The 15,786-nt window shown below is 32.3% G+C and overlaps 1 protein-coding gene and 1 long non-coding RNA gene across 3 annotated transcripts; one reads left to right on the top strand and one right to left on the bottom strand.

The window, feature by feature from the left end:
- The first annotated feature begins 3,640 nt into the window (after positions 1 to 3,640).
- Positions 3,641 to 5,019, top strand: LOC136776403 (uncharacterized). Of its 2 annotated transcripts, none has more exons than XR_010823066.1 (3): positions 3,641 to 3,718; positions 3,904 to 4,059; positions 4,859 to 5,019. It is a non-coding gene; the product is annotated as an uncharacterized lncRNA (long non-coding RNA). The 2 variants fall into 2 exon arrangements; XR_010823065.1 differs by having other exon boundaries at positions 3,646 to 3,804.
- A 29-nt stretch (positions 5,020 to 5,048) lies between these two features.
- On the bottom strand, positions 5,049 to 6,718 carry LOC136776456 (uncharacterized). Its single transcript, XM_066731989.1, has 5 exons — positions 6,693 to 6,718; positions 6,235 to 6,589; positions 5,969 to 6,169; positions 5,523 to 5,880; positions 5,049 to 5,329 (listed from the first exon to the last, which is right to left on the bottom strand). Exons 1-5 carry the CDS (start codon positions 6,716 to 6,718, stop codon positions 5,049 to 5,051), a joined length of 1,221 nt encoding a protein of 406 aa, XP_066588086.1.
- Between the last annotated feature and the right edge of the window lie 9,068 nt (positions 6,719 to 15,786).

Here is a 15,786-nt window from a genome sequence, read left to right as displayed (position 1 = left end):
TAGTTCTTTCTTTTAGTTTTCAAAATATACGATTAATTTTTTGCTATTTTTATATACACTCAGATATAGCTATTCTATTGACTAATTAATCTTATAAATGTCAAGATGATTGGTAAACCATTGTTCTATTAAAGTTGAAGAATGGACACTTGAATTATTTTACTTATAATGTTTGGCATCTCTTCCATAGGATATCTTCTCTTTAAATTTCAGAGGATGTTGTTCTCCAATACATTTAAGGATACTGCTGAATTTATCTTGCTTTTAGCTTCAAATAATTCACATTTGGATATCCTTCCTCAATATATAATATATATTTTGTTAGTCCTATTTGTTTGTGAAATTTATCTGTTCTAAAACCTTAATTAATCCAGTTACTAGATATATAATATATCATTTTCAAAGAATTGATATCTTTCTTTCAATCTTAACAATATCATAATAGATGTAATGAAATATGTATTCTATATTCAAAATAGATATCCATGCGTATAGTTGGAAAACTATTTAAAGCTGAAAACAAGATGAGCTCAGTAGTGGGATTCTGTAACTCTTAGCGACAACTTTCGGTATCGTTAAGTCCAGTTACCGACAGAAATCGCTAAGTGCGATTCTGTAACTCAGAGTCAGCGATGATTGTCGCTTGTAATGTCGGTACTGTCGGTAACCTACCGAATCCTACCGAATAAACGTACCTTTCCTTTTTAAGAAAACTCTCAGTTCAATCTTAGTTAAGCGACGGAGTTACGAACAATTGAAGTTAATATAAATTGTACTAAACCGAATCATTTAGCTGAGAATTGATATTTCACTGAGTTTTTTATTGAAAGGAAAACTAATAATATCGTTGTAACTTAACAACGACCGAGATAGATGTCGCTAGAGGTTCAGCGGTACTAATATAAAATTTATCCGACGAATAACTTTAATAAACTTTTGCTTTTCCTTGCACGCATTCCACCAAAAACTCACAATGCTCGTAATAAATAATATATACCACATCAACTATTATATTGTGAGTGTTTTTGGCCTCAAGTGGGTCAAACCCCTTAACGACAGCTGTCGGTATCGCTAACTACCGACAGTTATCGCTTGCGCTAACGAATGAGCGATTCTGTAACTTTAGCTTTACGACAATAGTCGGTGCAACTCATATTTGTACGATAACGATAAAATTCGTTAAGGTTCTAGGGAAGCTGGTAATATTGGTGTATTAATACCAACCGAAATAGGAATTTTTGTGTTACTTGACTATATCATTTTTGACTATAGCAATTCTTACTATAGCAAAATTATCATATTTTATTTAAAAGAAGTATTAAAACGTAAGTATATTTTAATTAAAATAAGTATTAAAAATTAATGTTTTAACATTTTTTTGAGTTAGACAATGTACAGTTAGTGCCTGTGTGCTATAGTTAAATAATACAATTAATTCTATATTTTAGAGAAAACCTCTGCATATATATATATATATATATTTATTTTTAAATATAAAAATTGGAAAAATATTAAATTTTATTTCCTACGATTTTTACTGTAAGCCTTAATTTATAAAGAAAATTTATTGTAAGTACTTTTTTGTGATTTCTAAATATTAATTTAAGAAATATTTGTGACATTTATTATATTTACTTTCTCGGTAAACATCTACCGACGCCTATCACGGTCGTCGTTAAGTTAACGATAGAATTCGGTAGCGACCGCCATTTTTAACACCAATTATCGAAAACTTTGTGTTACAGAATCGCTCTTAGCGATATCTCTCGGTAACTCGATTCAATTACCGAAAGTTGTCGATAACTAGTTACTGAATCCATATAGACGGAAGTTACAGAATCGCTCTTTTCGTTACTGCAAGCGACAACTATCGGTAGTTAGCGATTCCGACAATCATCGCTGGGAAGTTACAGAATCCCAGCACAGCAGTATACATATACCTTTTAAAGAACTTTATCTTCACAAATATTATCAGAACATATCTCGCAGAAAAGTTGCCAAATTTTAATAGCATCATTCAAATGTCCATTTTACAAATTAAACAAGATAATGGTTTAACAATCATTTCAACAATTACAAAAATAATTGCAGATCAGCAGTATTATTAGATCTGTGTGTATGTATAAATGATTAGAAAATTAATGTTATATGATATAGACTGGAAGAAAATAGTGCAACGGAGCCAAATAAATGTCGCATAAGATATGGAAGGATGTGGCGGATAAATAAGACATTTACCTAAACAAAATGCGATTTGTCTCACATTGAATAATAAAAATCATTGCAACAAACAGCTATGCTTTACAAATATAAAACAGTTGTAATTTTGTATGTAATTTAACGAATATATGACTACTACAAGAATAGGTAATTACCATGTGTCTTTAGAATTTTGAGAAAGGGATGAAATAAAAATATGTTAATTAAACTAGCTTTAATTTAAAATAATAGTAATTAAAACATTGTCATACAAGATTATTAAATTTACAATAAGAGTTTGTTGTATATGCACTAATCGCTTACACATTCACTATTATAACATTAAGTCACAATTATTGAAATGACTGGGCCATACAGAGAAGTGCTTCATGTTTTAATACTTTTTCATTTATTAGTCTATAATTACTTTTTTCCTTAATTGAAAGTCATCATAACCGGATTTCAACTGTAACAAAAATAAAATAACCACAAAGTATATTTTCTTAAAAATTCACAATAATTTTCATTTTTTCTATTAATTTATACTCATCTGATATATTTTGTCTTCTCTGTTATTTATTAAAATCCTTCCTTCTTTTCCACAATCGTTTTCCGAAAATATTATTTTTGTTGATGATATAAAATTGAGGGTTAATCGCGCCATTTGACAGCTACGGACAAACTCCCTAAAAATCCCCTCGCCCCTCTGATTCTAACTTCCATTCGCCAAGACTCAAGATTAATGGCCAAAACGTAGTATCCCGCAAGGACAGAAACTGTAGCGTAGGATCCCGCAGTGAACAGTAACTATAGCGTAGGATCCCGCAGGGAACAGAAACTGTAGCGTAGTATCCTAAGGATACTACGCTATAGGAAAATTATACTACGGTAGTATAATTATACTACACTTGGCAACGCTGCACGGCATGAGCAATGGTACTAATGGTAGAAGGAATTAAGGCCTACAAATCTTTCTTGAGAGCGCATCACTCTCTACATATTATATGCCATTGGTTTGATTTAACACGTGGCGCCTCACATGGAATTAAAATGAAACACAAAAGTGCCAACTCTGAGAAAATTAAAAATATTTGTCAATATAAATAGAGGTTAACAGCTGATGAAATGACAGGTATGACAGCTGTTATAAATGATTTCGTTCAAGAAATTAATATAAAGTAAAAATGTATAAGAAATTAGTACATACTTGATAGTAGTTCTTTACAGCATACGTACTAATTTATATTTGCAGCTTAATAATTGTAAAACTATTTATTATTTATTAATGTAATTACATTAATCGTTATTGGCATGGTTTAAGACAAAATTTTTTTTGCTATCAAATATATTTTATTCTCAGTTTTAAATATTGAAGTTACTACACATATAAATGATACACGTCATGTATAATTGCAATAATGGTTGATTATATTTGCTTAAAGGTATATGCTTCTAAGCCAATTAAAAGTTTGCAAGAAGAGGAACAGATGCTATATACATATATAACTCAATTTTGACAGTGAGTTCAAATATATTAATATATGCAAAACCTATTAAATGTCATGAACTGTAACCAACCAATTATGTGTAACATGATGGTGCGCAGTGAGTTATGTGTCCTTAATACTTTCTATATATATATAAATAATGAATATTAAACTAATTAACGATAAAAGTTTAATGTTATTTTTATGAACATATTAGGTTGTACGAACAGAAATGTAAAGAAAAAGAAGTAGAGAATGAAGAACACTGATGGGCATGAAGTGGTTGCTGCGGAGCAATATTCACATTCACTTAGATTTAAGGAGAAACAAATTACATTATAAGATAGTATTACTCTTACTATATGAAATCAAGGTATGCCATATAAAAGTTACTTGAACTAAACAAATAACAAAAAGATTTAGTACTCGTTATAAATACTGACAGTGATAAAAAATGTTACAAAATTATTTAATTGTAATTAGATTAAGTTTTAATTTCATATATCTCATATTTTGCATAAGGTATTAACAGTTTAGCAAACGAGAAGAATAAAGTTAAATTATGCACAGCCTATAAAATTCTGAATAGTCCATTTCTTAACCATAAAGATTCTATGGAAAAATAATAGTGAAAAGGTAGAATTAATTTTCTTCTATATCGACTTAATATTGTTGAGATTTAATAATTTGTAGTGTAAAAAATACAATAGTACAATTGTTAAAGCAATAGAAGGAATGTGATGGCGGGCATCGGAATGTTAAACTAGTAGCTGTGTTCCCTCTCATTGCCGTTCCATATCTACTACCATGTTAACTTAATAAATTAATTATATGTGTCTCAGCGACCAAACGTAGTGCTTAAGAAAATAATTAACTTTACTACCGTAACTATCTGCAAAATCTGTAGCTAGGAGATAGTGCTATTGAAAGCTTTTTGCATTGTGCTTACACCTTGATAATCTCAGATTTATATGCTGGTATTAAAAAAAAACTTTATAAGGATAGACATGTATATTCAGAATTAATATTGCATAAAATACATTGAGGAACGTAAAATTAATATTTTCAACAAAATGATAACATTTTTTAAATTATCTGTTTAAATAATAAATATACATGCAGTACACTTTACATAATTTTATTATATTAATCGTTGTGTTTATTTATTTCAGTCAGTCCTTGGTAGACTTACAAATAGCTGGCCGTTTTTCAATGTAAGCCTGGATGCATCGAAAGTTTTTAACGTCTCTTCTGAATATAAATGAAATATACTTTCACGAAAAAGGAAATAAAGATGACAAATATTATAAGATAAGAAAAAGAAAGTGATCTAGACACGTAGGAAAGTAAATGTGCATCCTTTTATACAATAATTAACTTACTGTTTAAACTAACGCACAACTTTTTAATGCCTTCCATGAAGTTTTTATTTTGAACAATAGAGTTGTCTAAAAATGTTCTATATTTCCTATTCTTTTCTGCATTTGATAATTGTTCAAAGTTTTGAAAAGTTGACCATTCTTTCTTTATCCAATTATTGAAAATTTTTGACGAAGACGACATATTGCTGGTAAAAATGTAGGAGCCGCGTTTTATTTGATTGAATTCCAATCTATACATCGTTAGAACATCCATCATTTTAGCTATAATTACAGAAATAAAGAAATAGGAACTGTATAACATTAGTCGTTTTATAAAAATTTAATGCGTTTTCACTCTAATTTCAACTGATGATAAATTAACATTATTTTTCTTACAGGAAGCCAAATGTTGGATTTATATAGTCAGTTATATATTTGATTTATATAACAATAATAATATACCGACTGTACTTACAAATAAAAAAAGAAAAGTTTGGATGGCTTCCAATTATTTTCTTTAATTCTTCATGGTAACGCTCCTGGCTATTATTTGTCCTTGTTTCTGATAGGAATACATTAACAATTTTTGGTGTTACTCTGTGCAACCAAAACTGTTCAAAATAATTAAAAAACGGGACCAATAAACTATAAAATTTCTCCTTTTCGGCAGTTTTGCGTATTTTCTCAAACATAACTTTTGTTGCTTCCTCCGGCAATAATGGCAGATTACAAATTTCCCTCACAATAACTTTTATTTTGACTTCGTCATTTATTGTCAAGTTATTTGACTTCTTTTTTAAAAATCCAAGCTTCTCTATTTTCCTGTTGATACTCTGAAAACAAACTTAGCTTATAGTTTATTAATTTTTATATTTTTTAATTCAAAGCTTTTTCATTAATGTTAAATTTCAACTGAAGTACATGTACGTAGTGGAAATAACAGCCTTGCAACTTTGTGTGCGGTAACGTGGTTGTTATGCTTTTCTGCAAGCCTGCCTCAAAATCCGTTACAATTTTCTTAGGGTTAAATATAGATGTAATTTTCAGCTTTATGAAATTAATCAAAGATGCATATGTTTTTTCTTCTTTATATGTTGTTAAGGCCCAGAGGAATGGAATGAACTGTAAATTGCATAAAGTTTGTATAAATATATATTGTCATATTTTTTTACTGTATGGAAACTTACCTTTTTTTTATAGTTCGATAAAATCGTAACCATTTGGTATAATTTTTCATTAAATTTTGGAAGTATCTCAAAAGTGCCGTCAATTGACATTACGTCACTCTCTCTTAATAGTTTTTTGACAAATTGTTTGTCGTACAAAATTATTAGGAAGTTGTTGCTCTCCTGCAGCAAAATATCAATATGCAAACGATGTACTTTATCTTTTACGCTATACGTAAAGAATTTACGAAATTTGTTGTCATTAATAATTTTTTCTAATTTCTTCAAGCTATTAATTTTTGGTAAACAGTTTCTCCATTTGTACATGTTTCGTTTAACTTTATGAAATGGCAATTGTTCAGCTGCCTCTGGATATCTAAAGTATTGAAGCAATAGTTATGATGAATTGAATCACGAAAAAGAAGACCAAGAATTCGCGAAGAAATCATTTGGACCCATTTTTCATAATTTCAACTTACTCCTTTGCCGCTTTCATATAACACATTTTCATGCCCATATTATTTTCTAAACTATTTCATGCAATTTTTGCCTAAATTTAGAAATTATATCATATTCTTTATCTGTAGGATGTGAATGTGCCTGTCCCCTTTGAAATGTATTATTAATTAATTTCGCTGTGCCTTTGCAATTTTTATTTAAACATTTTAAGTAACTGTACAAAAAATATATTACTTTCATCAGAAAGCATCAGATACAGCCACTAAATTAACAAAAATTCATTCATTCATTGATCTTCGCATGTAAAGGCTGTTACTGCAAAACTTAATTGCATATACATTACGTCATAATTAAAACAGTTCGATTTGTGTACTAATTGAAATCACCGAGATCATCTATACATACATGATTTTCTCCCCTCTTTTACTAGTCCTGCTTATATTCTTCTTGTAAATGTGACCATCTTCATATTGAGTATCGCTTCGTTTCCGTAATAATTTACCTTCAAAAGACATTTCAGATCCTTTCTATTAAAAACTGTTAGATCTATATTAAAATATTTACTAAACAGGATGCTGCTTTTTATTTTTAATACATCAAGATCCAACCATCGAAGACGAAATGAAGTCACGTGCACGTAAACACAAATATATATTATACATAGGCTGCCGGTTTTTGTTTATTATCATTTGTGTTTACGTGCACGTGACTTCGTTTCGTCTTCGATGGTTGGATCTTGATGTATTAAAAATAAAAAGCAGCATCCTGTTTAGTAAATATTTTAATATAGATCTAACAGTTTTTAATAGGAAGGATCTGAAATGTCTTTTGAAGGTAAATTATTACGGAAACGAAGCGATACTCAATATGAAGATGGTCACATTTACAAGAAGAATATAAGCAGGACTAGTAAAAGAGGGGAGAAAATCATGTATGTATAGATGATCTCGGTGATTTCAATTATTACACAAATCAAACTGTTTTAATTATGACGTAATGTATATGCAATTAAGTTTTGCAGTAACAGCCTTTACATGCGAAGATCAATGAATGAATGAATTTTTGTTAATTTAGTGGCTGTATCTGAAGCTTTCTGATGAAAGTAATATATTTTTTGTACAGTTACTTAAAATGTTTAAATAAAAATTGCAAAGGCACAGCGAAATGAATTAATAATACATTTCAAAGGGGACAGGCACATTCACATCCTACAGATAAAGAATATGATATAATTTCTAAATTTAGGCAAAAATTGCATGAAATAGTTTTAGAAAATAATATGGGCATGAAAATGTGTTATATGAAAGCGGCAAAGGAGTAAGTTGAAATTATGAAAAATGGGTCCAAATGATTTCTTCGCGAATTCTTGGTCTTCTTTTTCGTGATACAATTCATCATAACTATTGCTTCAATACTTTAGATATCCGGAGGCAGCTGAACAATTGCCATTTCATAAAGTTAAACGAAACATGTACAAATGGAGAGACTGCTTACCAAAAATTAATAGCTTGAAGAAATTAGAAAAAATTATTAATGACAACAAATTTCGTAAATTCTTTACGTATAGCGTAAAAGATAAAGTACATCGTTTGCATATTGATATTTTGCTGCAGGAGAGCAACAACTTCCTAATAATTTTGTACGACAAACAATTTGTCAAAAAACTATTAAGAGAGAGTGACGTAATGTCAATTGACGGCACTTTTGAGATACTTCCAAAATTTAATGAAAAATTATACCAAATGGTTACGATTTTATCGAACTATAAAAAAAAGGTAAGTTTCCATACAGTAAAAAAATATGACAATATATATTTATACAAACTTTATGCAATTTACAGTTCATTCCATTCCTCTGGGCCTTAACAACAAATAAAGAAGAAAAAACATATGCATCTTTGATTAATTTCATAAAGCTGAAAATTATATCTAAATTTAACCCTAAGAAAATTGTAACGGATTTTGAGGCAGGCTTGCAGAAAAGCATAACAACCACGTTAACGCACACAAAGTTGCAAGGCTGCTATTTCCACTACGTACATGTACTTCAGTTGAAATTTAACATTAATGAAAAAGCTTTGAATTAAAAAATATAAAAATTAATAAACTATAAGCTAAGTTTGTTTTCAGAGTATCAACAGGAAAATAGAGAAGCTTGGATTTTTAAAAAAGAAGTCAAATAACTTGACAATAAATGACGAAGTCAAAATAAAAGTTATTGTGAGGGAAATTTGTGATCTGCCATTATTGCCGGAGGAAGAAACAAAAGTTATGTTTGACAAAATACGCAAAACTGCCGAAAAGGAGAAATTTTATAGTTTATTGGTCCCGTTTTTTAATTATTTTGAACAGTTTTGGTTGCACAGAGTAACACCAAAAATTGTTAATGTATTCCTATCAGAAACAAGGACAAATAATAGCCAGGAGCGTTACCATGAAGGATTAAAGAAAATAATTGGAAGCCATCCAAACTTTTCTTTTTTTATTTGTAAGTACAGTCGGTATATTATTATTGTTATATAAATCAAATATATAACTGACTATATAAATCCAACATTTGGCTTCCTGTAAGAAAAATAATGTTAATTTATCATCAGTTGAAATTAGAGTGAAAACGCATTAAATTTTTATAAAACGACTAATGTTATACAGTTCCTATTTCTTTATTTCTGTAATTATAGCTAAAATGATGGATGTTCTAACGATGTATAGATTGGAATTCAATCAAATAAAACGCGGCTCCTACATTTTTACCAGCAATATGTCGTCTTCGTCAAAAATTTTCAATAATTGGATAAAGAAAGAATGGTCAACTTTTCAAAACTTTGAACAATTATCAAATGCAGAAAAGAATAGGAAATATAGAACATTTTTAGACAACTCTATTGTTCAAAATAAAAACTTCATGGAAGGCATTAAAAAGTTGTGCGTTAGTTTAAACAGTAAGTTAATTATTGTATAAAAGGATGCACATTTACTTTCCTACGTGTCTAGATCACTTTCTTTTTCTTATCTTATAATATTTGTCATTTTTATTTCCTTTTTCGTGAAAGTATATTTCATTTATATTCAGAAGAGACGTTAAAAACTTTCGATGCATCCAGACTTACATTAAAAAACGGCCAGCTATTTGTAAGTCTACCAAGGACTGACTGAAATAAATAAACACAACGATTAATATAATAAAATTATGTAAAGTGTACTGCATGTATATTTATTATTTAAACAGATAATTTAAAAAATGTTATCATTTTGTTGAAAATATTAATTTTACGTTCCTCAATGTATTTTATGCAATATTAATTCTGAATATACATGTCTATCTTTATAAAGTTTTTTTTTAATACCAGCATATAAATTTGAGATTATCAAGGTGTAAGCACAATGCAAAAAGCTTTCAATAGCACTATCTCCTAGCTACAGATTTTGCAGATAGTTACGGTAGTAAAGTTAATTATTTTCTTAAGCACTACGTTTGGTCGCTGAGACACATATAATTAATTTATTAAGTTAACATGGTAGTAGATATGGAACGGCAATGAGAGGGAACACAGCTACTAGTTTAACATTCTGATGCCCGCCATCACATTCCTTCTATTGCTTTAACAATTGTACTATTGTATTTTTTACACTACAAATTATTAAATCTCAACAATATTAAGTCGATATAGAAGAAAATTAATTCTACCTTTTCACTATTATTTTTCCATAGAATCTTTATAGTTAAGAAATGGACTATTCAGAATTTTATAGGCTGTGCATAATTTAACTTTATTCTTCTCGTTTGCTAAACTGTTAATACCTTATGCAAAATATGAGATATATGAAATTAAAACTTAATCTAATTACAATTAAATAATTTTGTAACATTTTTTATCACTGTCAGTATTTATAACGAGTACTAAATCTTTTTGTTATTTGTTTAGTTCAAGTAACTTTTATATGGCATACCTTGATTTCATATAGTAAGAGTAATACTATCTTATAATGTAATTTGTTTCTCCTTAAATCTAAGTGAATGTGAATATTGCTCCGCAGCAACCACTTCATGCCCATCAGTGTTCTTCATTTTCTACTTCTTTTTCTTTACATTTCTGTTCGTATAACCTAATATGTTCATAAAAATAACATTAAACTTTTGTCGTTAATTAGTTTAATATTCATTATTTATATATACAGGGTGTAACAAAATGACCGCCTTTTCTCGTAACTGGAGGTTCGGGGTGACAAACTGAGTGCACGTGTAAAATTTTGCTCGAATCGTTCAAGGGGTTTAAAAGTTATTTACATTTTAAAATCTCCCTTTTTCAGTCCTTTTCGAACGACTTTGACTGCACAATGGAAAGTGGAGAAAGTGAAAAAACAATTGATGAACACCCCAATAGAATGTACAAATTATCGATTGCGCGCGATAATACTTTTGCTATTTATTCCATTAATCTGGCTATCAGATCAATTTTAAAAATAGCAAAATCCTTTTCATTACATTTCCAATTCAATTCAGTACAGTTATCATTGACTGAATTTATGGAAAGAGCGAGAAGACGCAATGAAAAGGAAAGTATCAGAAACTAAGATGTCGCGCCAACGCACTGATAATTTAATAGGAAACGCATGAGGGCATTCTCTTTCTACAAACGAAGCTAAAGAGAATGATTCAAAATCAATACATTGATGATAGAGAAAACTAAACTTACCCATTTAATGTTCTCCAAGTTCTTTTACATCGAAGTTTTCGAAAAAGCTTCAAACTGGCTCTTCGATGATTTCCAGAAAGCACACTATCACTGTTTTTGCATTTAAGCACTCGTGAATTTAAATAAATTAGGTATTAACCTGCGTTTCTTCAAACCATTGGTTAATTTGACACTTTTGAACTGTTTGAAGTAGGCTGATTAAGAGTAGTCGAAACGAATTACTTATTATTTTTCCTCTCTGTGTCTCTCTCTTTCTCTCTTTCTCTTCAGAATACTTCAAACAGTTCAAAAGTGTCAAATTAACCGGTGTTTTGAAGAAAAGTAGGTTAATATTTAATTTGCTTAAATTCGCGAGTTTTTAAATGCAAAATCAGTGATAGTGTGCTATCTGGAAATCATCGAGGAGCCAGTTTAAAGCTTTCTTAAAAACTTTGATGTAAAAGAACTTGGAGAACATTAAGCGGGTAAGTTTAGTTTTCTCTATCATCAATGTATTGATTTTGAATCATTCTCTTTAGCTTCGTTAGTAGAAAGAGAATGCCCTCATGCGTTTCCTATTAAATTATCAGTGCGTTCGCGCGACATCTTAGTTTCTGATACTTTCCTTTTCATTGCGTCTTCTCGCTCTTTCCATAAATTCAGTCAATGATAATTGTACCGAATTGAATTGGAAATGTAATGAAAAGGATTTTGCTATTTTTAAAATTAATCTGATAGCCAGATTAATGGAATAAATAGCAAAAGTATTATCGCGCGCGACCGACAACTTTTACATTCTATTGGGGTGTTCATCAATTGTTTTTTCACTTTCTTCACTTTCCATTGTGCAATCAAAGTCGTTCGAAAAGGACCGAAAAAGGGTGATTTTTAAATGTAAATAACTTTTAAACCTCTTGAACGATTCGAACGAAATTTTACACGTGCACTCAGTTTGTCACCCCGAACCTCCAGTTACGAGAAAAGGCGGTCGTTTCGTTACACCCTGTATATAGAAAGTATTAAGGACACGTAACTCACTGCGCACCATCATGTTACACATAATTGGTTGGTTACAGTTCATGACATTTAATAGGTTTTGCATATATTAATATATTTGAACTCACTGTCAAAATTGAGTTATATATGTATATAGCATCTGTTCCTCTTCTTGCAAACTTTTAATTGGCTTAGAAGCATATACCTTTAAGCAAATATAATCAACCATTATTGCAATTATACATGACGTGTATCATTTATATGTGTAGTAACTTCAATATTTAAAACTGAGAATAAAATATATTTGATAGCAAAAAAAATTTTGTCTTAAACCATGCCAATAACGATTAATGTAATTACATTAATAAATAATAAATAGTTTTACAATTATTAAGCTGCAAATATAAATTAGTACGTATGCTGTAAAGAACTACTATCAAGTATGTACTAATTTCTTATACATTTTTACATTATATTAATTTCTTGAACGAAATCATTTATAACAGCTGTCATACCTGTCATTTCATCAGCTGTTAACCTCTATTTATATTGACAAATATTTTTAATTTTCTCAGAGTTGGCACTTTTGTGTTTTATTTTAATTCCATGTGAGGCGCCACGTGTTAAATCAAACCAATGGCATATAATATGTAGAGAGTGATGCGCTCTCAAGAAAGATTTGTAGGCCTTAATTCCTTCTACCGGATTAGGGAATTAGAACTAGAGTTGGAAAGGAAGAAATGTGGGTTATCACAGGACGAAGTCGAGTTGTTGCGGACCGAAAGAAAGAACAGGGATAAAAAAATACGGGAACTGGAGAACAGGGTTGAGGTGTTATCCGCGGAGCGAGGAAACCCTGATGAAATGGAAGAGCTCCGGGCGAAAATCGACAGACTAGAGAGAGAAATCGGAGAAAGGGATAGGCGTGAGGAAGCTCAGGAAACCACCATAAGTAGGCTTAGGGGTCTCATCGTTCAGAATGACCGTGAACGCGCGGCGGAATACAACGGAGATAGGCCAGATAGGGAAAGAACCCCGTTCAGTATAAACTCCCATGATCCGTATTTGAGCCCTTACAAGGCAATCAAGCTCGTGACTCCATTCGACGGGAAAAACAGCGCACTCCGAAAACACCTGATGAGTTGCCGACGGATCAAGTCACAGGTCGCCCCCGAAATGCACGGAGCTTTCGTAGAATTACTGGCAAACGACCTACAGGGAGTAACGGGAAGGGTTACTTTGGGAACCCGATTTGATACATACGAGGAGTATGAATATCACCTGAAAAGGTTATTCGGCGTAAATAAATCGGTGAATCGGTGCCTAGGAGAATTAAGCATTATGAAGCAACAACCTCTCGCGAGAATTTACTTGATTATGTAGGCCGCTTTAAGTTAATTTCCACCGCATTAATAGAAGGGGTGGAGGACGAGTGGCAGGGCTCGCCACCGGCAGGCATTATGCGGAAACACGAGGATGACATCTTAAAGTCATTTGTTGACGGCTTGCGGGATGATCTGCATTTAAGAGTGCGAATGTCTAGATAGAGGGACTTAAAGGAAGCGATTTCTAACGCCGTCGAGATAGATCGTGATTTACAGCCCGAAAAGAGATCAGGGAGCGCTGAACAACGACAAACGGCAACATCACCTCAAACCGGGAGGAATAATCAGAACCCTTCACCACCTGAAGTCCGGGAAATATGTCGTTATTGCAAAAATCAGGGACACGATATATCGGTTTGTAGGAAACTCGCTTACAGGAAAACCATGCAAGGTCCTAACACCCATGCCGTTCCTTTTCCACCCAATCCGTCGAATAATCCGACTAATTATAACAACCGACCGAATCTCGCGAACCAGAGTAACCAAACGTGGAATGACGCTAACGGCCCGCGATACAATTCCTCACATCATCCCCCGGGAAACAACCGGCAGTACCCCGTGAGGTTTATGCAATCTGAACAACCAACCCTCGAAGCAAATCAAACCCCGGCGAATGAGTATCAACACCCCCCACAACCGTTAGAACGATACCCGAGCGAAAACGTCCATAATTACGCGAACAATTACAATGGTAATAATGAGCCTCAACCCGGACATATTTTAGACCAGGACCTGCCGGGACCTTCGCCGAGCCAGAATTAAAAATCGCCACTATCAGGTTAAACTGCAACAAACACCGGAGTGTTGAGTGCATAACCGATTCATTGTTAACCCCTGCGGAATTCTTATTAGACACGGGAGCCCAAATAAATGTTATAAAACTCCGCAAACTACCACACCATGGGTTCGATAGCTCCGAAATCTTATCATTAACAGGGATCACGGAAGGGAAGTTAGTTACTTTGGGCTCAGTTAGACTAAACCTATTTGGGACATCTGCCAAGTTCCATGTGGTTTCAGATTCTTTCCCTATTAAATACGATGGAATCCTCGGGGATGAATTCTTTGTGCACAACGAGGTGCAAATTAATTATGAGGGAAAATGCTTGAAAATGAACGGCATCACCATACCGTTTAAAATTCCAGAGGTAATCTCGCTGCCTGCTAGGACGTGTAGCCCTTTTAAATTCCGAATAGGTAACCCGGAAATAAAGAAAGGATGGGTCCCCAGGATTAATCTTCTCCAGGGGCTATACGTAGGAGAAGCTCTGGTTACTAATTACGAAGGGTACGCCCATGTCGCTGCCCTTAATGTTAACGAAGACGATGTGTTGGCTGAAGTTCCTACTGTAGAGCTTCTTGATTATAACGGGGTGATTAGCAAAGCACCACCGTCCGCTGAATTCTCTGAATCCACTGAATTTTCTAAATCCACTGAATTTCCTAAATCCACTGAGTTTTCTAAATCCACTAAATCCACCGAATCTCCAGAATTTCGGGATATTAATCAAATTAGTAGTAATAAAGAATTAGGATTAGAACTAGATTTACAGGGGTTGAATACCGAGGAGAAGGAGTATGTAGTAAACTTAGTCGCGAAACATATAGAGAATTTCAAGGTGCCGGGGAGACAATTGGGACCCACCAACACGGCTAAATGCTCTTTCGACACCATTGATGAGATTCCTGTCCATACTAAACAGTATAGATTTCCTCCTATTCATAGGACCGAGATTAACCGGCAGGTACAGGAACTATTAGATCATGATGTAATTGAGCCTTCGTTCTCTCCTTACAACTCCCCGGTATGGATTGTACCAAAGAAAGAGGATGGGGACGGCAATAAACGCTGGCGGATGGTTATAGATTTTCGCCATTTGAACGAAAAAACAGTTGCTGATAAATATCCTTTGCCTAATATAGTAGAAATCTTAGACCAGCTAGGAGATGCCAAATACTTTACGATATTAGATTTAGCGTCAGGGTTTCATCAAATCGAAATGTCTGAGAGGGACGCCCATAAAACCGCATTCTCTACCCCCTATGGGCATTACCAAT

Source organism: Prorops nasuta, unplaced genomic scaffold (assembly GCF_024137725.1).
Source record: "Prorops nasuta isolate Cenicafe-Biocafe unplaced genomic scaffold, Cenicafe_Pnas_1.2 PNAS00009, whole genome shotgun sequence".
NCBI lineage: Eukaryota > Metazoa > Arthropoda > Insecta > Hymenoptera > Bethylidae > Prorops > Prorops nasuta.
The sequence above is the reverse complement of the archived record's forward strand: the minus strand, read 5'-3'. Positions and strand labels throughout refer to the sequence as shown.